Source organism: Erpetoichthys calabaricus, chromosome 11 (genome assembly GCF_900747795.2).
Source record: "Erpetoichthys calabaricus chromosome 11, fErpCal1.3, whole genome shotgun sequence".
Taxonomy (NCBI): domain Eukaryota; kingdom Metazoa; phylum Chordata; class Cladistia; order Polypteriformes; family Polypteridae; genus Erpetoichthys; species Erpetoichthys calabaricus.
In genome coordinates, this window is record NC_041404.2 from 137,311,354 (window position 1) to 137,326,492 (window position 15,139).

General features: G+C 40.1%; 1 protein-coding gene across 1 annotated transcript in view; it reads left to right on the top strand.

Annotated features, from left to right (window-relative positions):
• Nucleotides 1-673: 673 nt before the first annotated feature.
• Nucleotides 674-15,139, top strand: part of rab40c (RAB40c, member RAS oncogene family) — a 36,974-nt gene continuing 22,508 nt past the window's right edge. The window contains exons 1-2 of the mRNA XM_028814062.2: nt 674-1,069; nt 1,416-2,369. Of these exons, the coding sequence (XP_028669895.1) occupies nt 2,216-2,369 (154 nt within the window). The 5' untranslated portion in view covers nt 674-1,069; nt 1,416-2,215. The remainder of the gene's footprint in view (nt 1,070-1,415; nt 2,370-15,139) is intronic.

Consider the following 15,139-nt stretch of genomic DNA (forward strand, 5'->3'; position numbering starts at 1 on the left):
GGTTATTGAGTGTATATTGATAAGCAAAATGACAAGTTCATCCGTTTAAAATGAAATCTACAACACAATAAATTGTGCACAAGGTGACAGGACCTGAAGACTTTCCAAATCCCCTGCAGGTTGGGGATTGTATGTTTTATTGTACCTTTGTTAAGTCGGAGCATAATGTGCGCGGGCGTCCCGTCCACTGCAGATTCCTACTTTGCGTCCGATGCTGTCGGTATAGGCTCCAGCTCCCCTCAATCCTGAGCTAGACTACGTTAACATGTTGATTTGCTTTGTATTGGCCAAGTCCCACTGTAGACGGTTATCTCCCGCATTGTTTTCTTGGTGTTTATTTCGATTGTTATTTGTTCCAGATGTCTGGCCATTGATCAGTCACGCGAGGGTCATTGTTAAAAGTTAACCCGTATTGTCTGCCTGAATCTCCCCCTACTCTCGCTCCCTCCTTGACCGATCCCTGAAACTGTCGCCTTTGCGGTCGAGCCGCCTCATCCCAAGGACCGCGTTCTTTTAATCTTAACCTGACCAGAGCGAGGCGTTGCAAAAGCCACAATAACAACCCAAGGGACCTTTGCGTGACAGTCGCGACACAGAACCAATGGGCTAGGAGTTCGTGAGTCACGTCAGCCATTAGGCTGCTCCGGAGGGCGGTGCCTGTTGAGGAACGCGGACTCCGCTTGTTAAGGCAGCCACTGCTACGCTCTTTCAGTCGTGTTGGCGCGGGCATCGATAGAACGCTGATGATTGCTTATGACATATACGGAATTGTGGACTTATCGAAGACCAAAAAAAAAATCCGTAGGTAAGGGGAGTGAAGCTAACGGAAAAACGATTACTGCATACTGCAGGGTGAATGCTGAATGGCTAAGTTTACTCAACTTTGATGTCGAGGGCCAATTGTGAGGCCTCGGAGTGGCAGTATGAAGGGAAGCCGACTTTAGAGTAAGGAGAGAGCGGATGACAACGTCAGCTGCACTCCGGAAAATCATCTGGAGACCAGGAACTTCAATCGTGTACTATGCTCAGGTTTTTCTTCATGGACTGACAATTTTTCTGTTATTTTAAGGTGAGAAATGTGACTGTAATCGAAGACGCGCATATTAAACTGGCGTCAATGAAATAGTCGTCAGTCACAGCATTTGATATTGTTTTACAGCTCTGTAGGAGTTAAAACCCCATTCTCTCATTCTCTTGTCTATTTTATGAGCGGCTTAATAGGTCAAAAATCTCAGTTGAATTTAGAAAGATAAAGGGGTCCTCGCCAGGAGCAACCTCAGCCCCACTAGGAGGGCGTGATTCTTTTTTTTTGCCGGACACAATGAAATGTTTTTCTTCATTAATATTTTCAGATTTTCTTTAAAGACTTGACTCTGCTTCTCGCTCCTGTTTTTTTAATTGGTCTTCATTCTCAGTTTCAAGGCTGTTTGTAGCCTTACGACTAGGATCCCCGCAACCAGAGGATTTCTTTTGTTGACATTTTTTGAAGACAATGAAGCATCCTCGGAAATAACTAAAAGAGAGCAGAAGCACAAAAGATGCATTTTCCTTTGGCCACGCGGATGAGAAAACAGCCCTTTGGTCGTGGCCTTCAGTATTTAATGAGCAGGTTTTGTGCCAGACAGTTGTGTGTGTGTGTGTTTTTTTTTTAAATAGCAATTCTTTCCAGGTCTGACTATTTTGAACAGATGCTTGGCTTCGAGGAGTGGGAGCACATTTGTTCTTCATTGAGACCATTTTCTTAATAGATAAATGACACTGAAAACAAAACCCTGGTATAAGCAGCAGCATATTTTATTAATGTTATATTCATGCCAGGTTTGCTGGGGTGCTTCTTTGCTCTTTTGTAATATGGAAATATGAATTTGGTGGAAAGACAGCTGCCAGGTCTGACACAAACGCATTCCTCTTTGTTCCTGAACCTCCGCATGTTGCCTTGACAGATCCACACATGATCAGAAGAACTGGACACCTACGTTTTGTGTGCTTGTCTTTCTGGTACAGCCTGTTCATGTCAACCTATTGAAGGCCACCAGTTGCTGCTGACTTGCATCAATCCAATTTGTGCATAAAAGACAGTGCTGCTTTGGTAGAGTGGGACAACCCTCAAAGTTGATTTTGGGGTACTTCACACCAAAAAAAACAAAAAACACAAAAGAGAGAGAGACTTTCTTTGGCCATTGCCAGGTTTGCCCTGTTGGAACAGATTGTACAGATGCGAGTCAAGATGGGCACCCAGGGCAGTCCTGTTAAAAGCTACGACTATCTCCTCAAGTTCCTACTGGTGGGAGACAGTGATGTTGGGAAGGGAGAAATTTTGGACAGTTTGCAGGATGGATCTGCTGAGTCTCCTTATGCCTACAGCAGTGGTGAGTTGTTCTCATTTCTTTGCTTTCATGATAAGCACAAATTAATTACTGCTTAATTTTGATTTGTCATTTGACTGTTTTGACATGGTAGTAGACTAGACTCTGATTTATAGTTTGTTGGATTTTATTATTTGTGTGACACTTTAAGCCATTGAAAAATCTGAACTAGTAGGGGAACATGTGAGAGTTGTTGTGCGGCGTTGGAAGTGTTTAATTTTTTTCTTTTAATCTATTCCAGTCTTTATTAAACAGCACATTTGTTATTCATGTGTTGCAGTAGGGAATCAAAAGTCAGAAAAATTGTCTGTAATTGCAATGTTTTGTTTTTTTTTTTAACGCATTAGGGCATTCTCTTTTACTGCATCATAAGTTATTTTAAATGTGCCGCAGCGTGCAACTGCAGCATTACACTTTGCACAATAAATTGTGACCTGAAGTGTGTTTATATCACAGCTGCAGCACAGCTTTGTGTAGAAGAAAGGGGCTGACCCTAAGTATTGGGAAGATTTCCAGTTTCCTCCATAAATAAATAATCTTTAACTTATTGTGTTGATCCGAGCCATAGGGAAAAAAAAAAAAATGTAATTAGATTAGACCTTGGAGTTAAACGCAGACATTGCACCCTTCTGCCTTATTGTCTATCCTATTACATTAAAATTTGAGGAAAACTCAACGGATCAGGTCGCTTTTCACCCAGTTTTTCTTGTAGAGCCGGTTTGTTAGCTTTAATTACCTGTGTTTTACAACACTCCATCCAAAAAGCAAAGAGCTGCAGTGGGTGGCTCAATAAGCTGCTTTTCTCCTGTTTTAATTGTAGGATGTAAATAATTGTGCATTTGTCTTTGTGACTATGCCATGTCCCCTCTCTTTGTCATTTTAGTTTATTTTTATTGTTTTTTTGTTTTTTTTTTTGTTGGTATAGTATTTCTTGTCACTTGGTGGTGCCTTGTTTGTGTGAATATGTTAGTTATTTTTAAAAGAGCAATTAGTTATGTATGCCATGCCAGTGGAAGCCTTTTGTTTTCCTGTTGACCGTACAGAATTCCAGAAGTATCTGTACACATTTGTGTTAAAGAGTAAAAGTACGGGGAAGACGACACAAATCAATGGTGGCTTGTGCTGGGCATTGCTCCCACTGGTGTGTTTTCTGATTTCTCCCTTTGTTAGCAGGGTCTTCAGCAGTATAAATAACTTTGTTTGAGAGTGATCTGGGTGAGGCCCTTTTCTTTTTCTTTCCTCTTCATTCTCCTGCTCTGCTCCACCTTATCCATCCGGCATCAGCCAGCCGCTTGGTGTTGCCAAACTAGTCAGGTGGGAAGTGTGTCCCTCCATAAATAAACAGTAGGAGTGTAAGCTTCAAGATGTTAATTAACAATTCTTGGAATGAAGTACAAAAATAAAACTATTGATAAAAACCTTGGAGAACTTAAAACGGATTTGCAGAAGTTAGCACCTTAATAAATTTGGACACATCAGCAGCACAGAAGAGATCCTTTGGTGTGTTTTTTGTTTGTTTACTTCTGGTTGTCATTTATTGATAACAGTAGTTTTGTCCCTTTTTATGGCTTAATCTGCTGGATTAAGTGATTGATGATTTATATGGTGTGATAAATTTTCAGTTGAATAGGCACCACAAGGCCTTAGGTACTGGAGTGTAGGGTGTCAGTGGGCTGGACTCCCTGATGGTGGCAGTCGACTAAGAGACCCCGTAGCTCATCTTTGCACAGCAAATAAACCAATGACTAAAGGAGCCCCAGGACAGTCATGGAGAGAAAGGGCTGCTGCCTTAGTAGTGATGGCTTTTAATTTTAATGCTGTTTGTTTTTTACTTTCTCGTATGTGAAGTATAGGCAAGTTATTGGAATCGTCCAAAGATTGAATTTCAAATTTTTGATGAATCTTGAAGTTTTAGACCTTCCCGAGTCCAAAAATACTGTTTTTGGAATTGTGTGTGTGTATATTTTATATATAACACGATAACCGGAGTACACTTTCACTTAGGTCAATCAAATTTTGCATGTTAGTATTAGGTACAAAACATAGATTTCTGTCAACTTTTGGGCTATTTCTGTTGACTGTAAGTGGTACTTTTTATTCATGCAGCTGCAGAGTCCGATTTATTCATCTTTACTTTCATAATTGTTCAATATATTATTGATTTGATTTGTTGTCAATGGTTCTTTAATGTACATAATATAAAAATCATTGTCTTGTGGTTTACTCCTCAAATATCCATTCCCATATCTGAGTATATGAGAAAGTCGAGGGGAGACCACTCCTAATTTGTTTTTCTTTTTTTCCTTCTGCCACTCTGTGTAGCAATGCTGTTGTATGGATTTCACATTAGCACCTTAACCTGCATCTGTTTGCTGTTAACCTGTTAAATGATTTCAATCAACGCTAAGGTTTTTACATTGTTTCTGAAAGTATCTCTGCCCACACTAAAATGACCGAAAATGTGTATGATCTAGCCATTCACCCACACTGGACATGCCCAGTAGGCAGATTACTCCGTGAAGAGATGGTGATGCCACCAACCACTGGATTTATTGCATAACTGTGGCGACTACTAAAATTTATTTGCAATTTGCGCAGGTATATAGCATAAAAAATATATAAAATACAATTAAGAAGCAGCACAACACGCGCCATGCTATTTTGGTTTTCTTCCCTGAAGTGAGACCAATCTGGGAATGAGATGTAATGAGCAGGATCCAATCAGGGAAGAGCCATGTAAGAAGCATGAATCAAGCTGTGCACAGTAAAAGTTTTCAAAACTCTCATTTTCACCCATCCTCACTGTGAAGCTGGCACTTTCAATGGTCTGTTGTTTCGGGGGTTTAAATGCTGGAGTAGTGTTTATGAAAGGCCAACATGGAGACTAATTCCATGTTTTTAAACAAAAACGTGGTAGGGTTGACTTAGCCTAAGTAGGCGAAATCGGTGTACTTCTCAGATGTCTGAAGACAAGTCATTAAAACATTTGTAGTGAATAGTGGCGAAATCTGCCACTGCAAAGCCTGCTGCCACAGGGCTTCTTCCTAAAACAACCTCTCTCGATTCCTCCAGTCTGTGCACTTAAAACCACCAGGGAGAGAGCAAAAAAACAGAAAATAGACTCGGCACTGAGAGAAAATATGCTGTTATCAATGCAGGAGCTCAGTAACAGAAGATAACCGAACCTTAATGATGCAATTTATACATTACAGTGTGCACAGCGACAGAGTAGACACACACGTAGACCACTGCAGCCACTTGGCCTTGTCCGCTACAGTGTCTTTCTGTCACTTCTGTCAATTGTATCGTCATATGGCCTAACAACAGCAAGTCGAGTTTAGATAAGCATTATGGTCTGTGTATATACTATGTGTTAAAACGCTGTGGCCATATTGTGACATCTCATGTTGCTTTTCCAATTAGACTGTAATGTTAACTTCATTTAGTTATTTGTTTAGGTGAGCAGTCAGAAGGTGTGATGTTGTGTAGCCTCGCCATGCTTCTACTGATGTCTTTACACAGATTTGTTGATTTTTGCTGTTTTGAGTACTGAAATCTGTATTTCTGATGGCTCTTTGTTATCAGCTCTCTTCATGGCTGTCTTTTTGATGGGGTGTGATGTATCATTTACTTCAAGTGCATATTTTGTAGTTAATATTTTCGATTTCTTTCAACCTTACATTGACTCCTACACTGTCATCATAACTGTGAACAACACAGAGCACACAGCGACCTGCGGTAACATATTGTGCACTTTTACCACTAGACTGTCTGTCTCTCAATGCCAATGTACTGTATAATCTTATTTTACAAAAAGAATTTTCACTTGCGACAGGTCATATTTATTTTTTAGATGTGCAGTGTGCTCATTGCACATGTAACACACATTTATATCTTTAATAGGTGTCTCCCTAGGAGTCTTTTCGGCTGTTGAAAGTTTATTGCAAACACAAGCTTGTCAGATCAGGTTAATGGGAGCCCCATTGCTGTGCAGTTTAAAATCAATCACTGCCCCTGCATTGAGCGCCACCTTCAGGAGGCGTTGGATTGTTTTAGAAATGTGACACTTAGAAGGCTCACTAACTGTTCCCGCCCTGCAAATTCACTGATGTTTGTCTCCAGATGTATATGTTGTATGACTGGCCCTGCGAGACTCTTTGGCTCTGGCTGAGTTGCCACTGCTACGTGACATTGCAGCAATGGATTGTGATTACTGTCACATGTACAGAGTATAGAGAAATTCTTACTTGTATGTGCTAATCAACATGCCCCCTGTCACCACTCGCTGGTGCCGTGATCAGTTTGTGTTACAATCTTAGTTCATAATCTTTGTTTGGGTTTTTTTTTTTTTTAAACCTGAAAAAACCTGAAACACAGTTTACTGCACTAGTTACCAATACCAGATATAATGTAACAGATTTTGGAAAAAAGAATTGTAAAATAACAGAAATAAAAGTAAATATGCTAATGAACCCCTCAAACCAAACAAAATATTGAATGAGTTGTATCAATCTATCTGTTGTATGTTCATGTGAAAGTAACATATCCAAAAAAGACAAAGACATTGGAACAATTGGGATGAAAACAGGCCATTCTGCCCAACTAGCTCATACATTCTGTTCTCCTAAATCGAGGTTTGAAGGTACCTGAAATCCCACACCCCACCACATTGCTTGGTCACTTATTCCATCTGTTTGTAACATGTATGTAAAGTCTGTCCTTACAAATTTCCAGCCTTGTCCTTTTGTTCTTATTAAAGAATTTATTTTAAAGCAACAGCTGGAATCCACTGCACTCTTTCCTTTCATAATTTTCAGCATTTCAGCCAATGTCATTTCTCATTCTATACTTGTTTAAACTGAACTGTCTCAACTTCTCCAGTCTCTCCTCATAGCTCGTATCTCTTAGTCCTGAATCAGCCTGGTCACTCTTCTTTTGACTTTTTCTTTTTTGTAATATGGAGACCAAAACTCCATGCAGCACACCATGTAAAGCCCCACTAGTGTGTTTCATTACCTAATCCTGACCTCCAATGGTTTGTATTTGACACATTGTGATGTATAACCTAACATCCTATTAGCTTTTGATCATCTCTGTCTACTGTCTTGATGTACATGGAGGGTCATTATAACTCCTGATCTTTCTTATAAGATACCCCCCGCCACACACCATTGTGTGTTTGATTCCAACATTTTTACTTCCTCAATGTACTCCTTTACATTTACTTACTTGAATTTCATCTGCCACAAAATCTGTCCAAGCTTGTCTTCTGTAACCGTTTACCTGATTCTCCTTTCTCTGCTCTTATTCCTATTTGCTTATAATTTGCAAACTTAACCAGCCTAATTTTTATATTTTTGTCAGTCTATTTAGGGTCCCAGCACTGAACCCTGGGGGACCATCACTGTTATCTCCTAATTCTGAAAAATCTTCCCTCTGCATACCCCTTTGGTTTATGTGTTTGTGCCAATTTATTTGTTCATCTCCATTTCTGTTTTTACAAGATGACAAATCAACACCAACATTTATTTATATAGCACACTTTCATACAAATGATGTAGCTCAAAGTGCTTCAATGCAATTTTTAAAAAAAATTTTCAGGTAGCACTTAATGCAGCCATTTGACAGCGTAGTGTTGCCTACTACAAGAACAGGGGGGTCGCCCTCACTAAACAGGCTGTAATTGCAAATCCCACACACTTTGGCAGTATGGCACAAAGACTTGAGTCATGTCAGCTGCACCTGTTTTCTACTCCAATATCCACAAAGTGTTTTCAGTTTTGGGTAGAAAACAATCTTTAAAAAAACACCCAAAAAACATGAAATCTCTTCCCATAATTCAAAATTGCTGGCTCATTTCAAGTGCTGGTATTGGTGAAATGCCGCACCTTCGTCTTTGCTTTATCTGTCTATCTTACAGTATTTCACACTTGCTTAGGTACATTTCCTGAATCTTGTCACTCTTTTCTCAAAAGTCTATAAACGCAAAATGTAATCTTCGCACTACATTAACAAAACCTCTGACTGATCTGGTAAAGTAAAACGGTGGCCTCAAAACCACTTTATCTTTGCTCATCACCAAGCACTGCTTTCAGATCACACACATGGCCACTGCATCACAAAAATGAAAATGCTGCCAGTCAGAAGAGTTCGTGGCATTAGAGAAAATGTTTATTGAGAATGTGGTCTTTGGCATTTTGAGTTATGGAATACAAACAACTAAAGACTAGAGTAAAGAAAAATACATTATTTAGCAATAATGTCCATTTACAACTCAAAAAGACATTTTACTACATAAGGAATACTGTGTTGGCAGTTGGCAGAGACTTTTGAAAATGTTCTCCAGAGATGTGTATTTCAAAAAAACAGCAGTGCAGTGTTACAATGTGGATAGCTGGAAACAAAGAGTTTTGATTTGTTTATATTATGTGGCCCTTCCCTGCTTGGCCCTTCCTCTTTACAACGTTTCACTCCCTGATTGGTCACCTTCAGCCTACGCATGAAGAAGGTTAAGCAGGTGGTGAACACTGAAGGACGCACAACTTTGGCACACCTGGCCTTCACATTAAACTGCATGGGTGAGAATTAACAAGACATCTATAGCTAAAGGTGAAACGGAAGACATCCTGAAAAGGAATAGAGAATCAGGGCACTTAAAAAATAAATAAATAAATAAAATTGAGAGCTCAGCAAAGGCTGAACATGGTGAGTTTTAACCCTGTGTAAACCAATGATAAGAATGTACAAATAAGATGTATCCATTAAGTTCATCAAACTCATTTGGTTAGCTAATGTACAAGACAGCCAGTTTCAGCAGAACTGAGGTGCAAAGAAAGCAAAATTTGCCTTCAAAGCCCACCTCTACCAACTAGGGCTTAAGCACCAGCTGCAGGTCTCCTTTTAACCTGGCACAGTGCTGCCTTTCAACTGCTCCACAATTTTGTTTTGCTGCCTTTCAAAATGCAGTATTCAAAAAGCACAATTTCTGTCCTGTAAAGAATTGTGTTCCATCATTTTTGCTCATGTCCAGACTCTCCCATTTGCACTATTCAGCTTTGATGTCTCATTTTACTTGTGACTCTCCTGCTAGCCCATAGAAAACCTCAAACCTGATTTTGTAGTATGCATAGAATTTCCACAAATTCCAGGCATCAAGTCTTTGTCACGATGAAACATGGCCCCACGTCTACTAAAACTCGACTCCTAAGCTAGGCGGAACAAGGCTGCATGCACACTGCAGTGTTTTCATGTAACGTAGGGCTAAAGGTGTGACCAGTCAGTGACTTTTAAGCAAAGTATTGCGATGTCTCACATCGACTGCTCTGCTTAACACTAACTGTCCCCAATTTGTTGATATCAGCCGTTTCCATCTCTTGTTTCTGCAAACTAAATTGACAAGCATCTGGCAAAGCTCAGCTGGTGTGATTTGGTTTTCTGCTAGGCATGCAGATGCATCTCTGCTGGCTGAGAATCCACACACCTTCTGTGTGCCATCCACAGCTTTCTTAAAGACTCGGCTTACCTTTCAGATTTCAGTCTCATCACTCCTGCATTCTGACTAGCCATTACTATAATGTGATGACCCACTGCAAGGGTGTGTGTCCCAGAAATCCCATTGCATGTTGTCGTCACTGACCCAATACAAAAGCCAGCTGTGCATGCAGTTCTCTGTTGACAATATCAAGCAATCTAAGTGTGGGTTGTAAAGTGTTTAGTATGTGACTTCTGGCTTTGAACTATTAGGGCTCGGAGATTGAAACTGCAGTAAGGCTTTGGTGCACTTTTAGGTCTTGACTGTTTGCCTTGTGTTTTTTTTTTATTTTATCTCCTGGTCGTCTTCTCTTTGGTGTGATTTAAACCTCCCAGTTTTTCCCCATTGACTGAACAGTCTGAAGGCAGCGATTCACATTAGATCAGTTAATTGTTTCTGGACACACTTTTTATTTTTTTTCCTTTTTGTAGCAAAGGGGTAGAATTTGCAGTCATCAGAACATGTGTGATGGTTCATCCCTGTGTGTTGAATCTAATCGGTGGTAAATTTTGGCTAAAACATCAGATGTTTACAAGTCCTCTGATTTCTGACAGCCCCTTGAGTGAACTGAAGGGCTGCAGTTTATTTTTTTTAATTTTTGGTCAAACTGCTGTAGTCCAGAGCTATTTCTCTTTGTTTTCTTTTGGCCAAAATGACCCACTTAACCAGTTCATGTGACACATCCCTCTTTCATTTAACAACATGTTGGTGATTCTTCTTGTCTCCCTATGGGTTTTAAGATTAAAAGGGGTTGGTTGTAAGAACATCACTTTAGGTTTTAAAGAGCGTGCTCCCTTGGAGATTCAAATAAAAGGTCATTTTAAGATGAACATGAATCCTCATCTTTCGGAAAGTAACATTGTCACTTCAGATCACGGCATCATGCCTGTCTTTTGTCAGCATGGGCTCCCCGGGGTATTTCATTGAATTCTGGGAAAGGGAAGAACCACTGAAGCTGTAGGTTTCTTTTCTTCTTCCCAATCTGCCTGCTGCTTGATGCTGACATACAAGGCATTTCATGTGGGCTCCCAAGATGATTGGTTTGGTCAAACTTTTGATCAGATGTGTGTCAAGCAAAGAAGGCATTTTAAAGCTGGCAGTGACAGATCCAGGGAACATGTGTAGTTTGATGTGCCTCTGATGTGTGTGTTTTGTTTTTTTTATTTTAGTCTTTTCAACATTGTTCTTAAAATGTTGCATGTGTTCTGCTAAAGGATGGTAAACAGTGTGAAATAATGAAAGGGACTTGAAAAAGAGAGATTGTTAATAAAGGCAGAATCATAACCGCATTAACACACAACCTGAATTAAAAAATCAAAGCTGAAGGAGTGGAGCAAAAGAGTTGTAACCAGTTAAGTGTTTTTAAAGAAGAAATTGCTAAGCAAAAGTTTTCGAGATTTATCTACAATCTCTGCTAAGGAAGGGTTGTCCCAGCCGAACTTTTAAGTTGTCACGTCAATGATTTTGGATCTCACAACCTCTGAGAATGCAACCCTGGCTGAATCCTAAAAGTGCAACATCCATAGCTACAACAAATGGTGATGAAATCAGTGCAAAATAATTTTCATAATTATTAACTCTTATTGAAGTACAAAACTGACACCATCTTTGAATTCCTTAGAGTTGAAAAAATCTAATAGTGAAAAATGCACGTAAAAACATAACAGAAAGCCTTGCAAAAATTAGCAATGAACCATTTCATAACAAAATGTTCATTCTCTGAGCATGAATTCTACTCATATTGTAGTAATGTAAGTAGTGAAGCTAACTCTCTGCACTCCATTGGCATCTCCACGTCGTCTTATCTAGTGGCCATTGTTGTTGTCTGTGGCTGCTTGTTGCTCTGTAGTTAATGGTAAGCACGGTCACACACAACTTAAAAATCTGTTGTGCGATGCTACGCCACTTGTGTTCTCCTCCATAGTTTCAGGTAACCCTGTCTTCAGGGTTTGTGATCTTGTATTCGCTTACATCAAGAGATACTAAAGATGATGCTCTGCCAAGAAATTAAATTGTGGTGGGTGACGAGGCCAAGGAAAAGGGACCAGAAGATAAACATTAGTGAAAATCAAAACTAGTTGGCCATTATATCTGTTCATGAAATCCAAATGCTAATCAGAAAGCACTGTCAATGGAATTGCCAAAGAAAGTCACTAACGCACCAAAATTTTAGAATTTGTCCACAATTTTGAACGCCATTTGTCATGCAGCTCCAACATAAAGAGGAGTGTAAGTGATACTTCAAATGAGCAACTTCTGCAAACCACCTTCAACAGCCCATCATATCATTGCAACGCAGCCACAAAACACAATCCATACAAGAAACAAAATGGCAGTGTAGTAAATCTAAAAAAAAGTAACAGAATTCTAGAAGTACTTTACAAGCTAACTAATGATATGTTTGCATTCTCCATTGTCAAAGAACCCCAAAAAGTCACATGTAATATGACAAAAAAATGCCACAGTTAGGGGGAAAATCCTAAGTTTGCAGTTGAATTATATAGCCCAGTGACACCCATCTGCTAAATATTATGAATAATCTGGTAATGGCCTTTCAAGAGAAGTCCACTAAAAGCTGAGTAAAAAGGTAGGCACCATTATGGGAGCCCCTCTGGACCTGCTGGATGTTGTGGTGAAGGCAAGAATGAAGACAAAACTGATGGCCATCATGAGCGATGCTGCGCATTGTCTTTGTGATACACTAACTTAGGCGAGTTTTGTCAACAGAAGTGTGTTAAGAATCTCCACTGGGGCTCCACCCTGCCAATGGCAGCACTCCTTTATAGTGCCTCACTGGGGCTGCTCACTTGACTTGTGACTTGGCTAACGATTTTTATTCTATTTTTGATATTCTTGTGTGCACTTGAGGGAGATTGTTGTGGTTATATTTCTTTAACTTCTGTAAACAGCTACATTTCACCCTTGGAGCAAATAGATGGATGGATGGCTATTACTTTATGTGTCTGTTATACAGTACTGTTCTGATTTCTGTGTGCCTGATGATAAATGTCAGCTTATGCTTCTTCGATTTGTAGGCCAAGCTGGCTGAGGTTTCTTGCCAGCCGCTGAGCACATCAGCCTCACTGTCCAGTTGGGTCCTATATATACCTGATCAGGCCCTGGGGAGTTGACAAACTGGCTCCACAGGTAGAATGTGGACTGGTGTTCTCCTTCTAGAAGAACATGTCTCTCATTTAACATAAAAAATAAGATCATATGAGGCTGGATCATGGCCCTGATGTAGGGAGTACCAGTTTATGTCCTCTGCAAAAACAAGAACAAGCTCTGTAGCTGATCACACCCTATTTCATGATGCCCAGAGTGGGCCCTGCATGTCACAGTTGTAGACATGATGGATGTATCCACGCCCCAGGTGTCTATTGGACACGTGTATGACCATCACTTATTCCCAGGCAGAATCTATATTCATCACTAGAATGGACAGGTGGCCATTTCACCCTCCATTCAGTTTGTTCAAGGCACTGCTGGTGGTTTAAGTGGCAGTAATGTGGAATGAGTGACCGTTGTGCTAGGGGAGCGTGTGACTGCAGCCCTGCCTCAAGAAAACAATTGCATGTGATCCAAGTTTATACTTCTGGTGTGACACTGGCTTTGATGTTTGCTAATGTAGCTGCTTTGTCTGCTGCAGCCTCACTTCTGATGTGCTGCTCTTGACATGCTTGCATACGTCTGCACTGTCCAAAAACCACATCTCTGAATGTTGGTACCACCTTCTCCCCATTGTTTCCAACACCATTGCACTGCTTCATGCTCTGCACAGGCTCACCATACAACCCTGCTCTAATTCCATTACTTGCACAAGTGGAGCACAGTGATGACTACCAGACATGAAGAACACATCAGAGTACTGGACAGCACATGGGAATGCAAATGACTGTGCGTGCAACCTACTGATGGCAGAGATGTGTCTCCCACCATACTCTGTATTCCCATGGGGTGCTCCACTGACCTTAGGACTTTGGTGGTAACAACATCTGTCCTCTGTCTTCGCCATGTTGTATTACAGTTTTCTAAGCTGGATTTCTTTTGGATGTGCTTTTTCCATTTTACACTGTGCGTTTACTGCCGTTTGTTTGATTCAAAGGTTCTCTTTTTTTTTTTACTTTGCACATACAAATAACTGAATGTCCCTTAAACAGCTGGCTTTATTTAAGAAATAAGTAAATAAGGTGTGGTTTGGTTCATGTGAGTTGGTTTGGGTCGTCTTTATTATATACTGAAAGTGAACATGAACAATGAACTTTGAAGTTGGGCGTCTTGTTTTCAGGTTGGGTGGCCTGCGCTGCAGGACTGGTGTGTGTTTAAAGCTATGCATGGAATTCAAACATTCAAATGTTTAGGCACTTAAATATTTGAAAGATTTCGGCTGCCAAGATAAGTGAGAACCTCATGGAAAGAAAAATGAAGAGCATGATGCAGCTTTTTACATTTTTTACAGCAGTTCCTTGGTGTCTGTAATTATTTAAAATGCCACACTAGGGTATTAGAGGCCACTGAATCCTTTGGTTAAACTTGTGTTTACTGATATTCAACATGAAACCTTTGATTGATCGATCAATTTGATTTTTTTGGCCCCTCCAATTTGGGACTTTTTTGTTAGCAGTTGTTGGGTGAGGTCAACCAGAAGTTTGCAGTGTGTGATGCCATCAGGTCAAGGATCTAAAGGTCATCATCATGCACTTTCTGGGTGACCACGTCTGCGGATTCAACCAGAAATTTTAAACGTTCTTCTGAGTGTTGTTAGAGCTCTGGTCTCAACTTCATTTTTGTTCTTTGAGTCTGTTTTGTGTCCGTCGTTTTTGGCTTTGAAGATTTGATTTATTTTGGGGCTTGATTATAATGTTCTTGAACTACATTACAAATTTTGGATAAGGAGAGGATAAGTTGGTTGGTTTGTATTGGGATTCAAGAATAAGACAATTTAATAACTGATGATTATAGCCTTTAATTTTATAATTGTAATTATTAATTTCTTTTAACAGTATAATGAAATACGCACATTGTCCTGTCAACTGCACTCCATACAGAAGAACTCAGACCCGGTCCTCAAGCCGTGTTGTCGCCGCTCTTGAGGAGGGTGTTGCAGGAAGGCGCACTCCTTTAAAGACGCAGCAGGGTTCCACTTCAGTATTTTGAACCATTGTTTGCTTCTGTAGTTCTGCTCAACCTCAAACCTCTCCATCACAGTTGCATGAAGTGCTACTTGTTTCAGATTTATTTG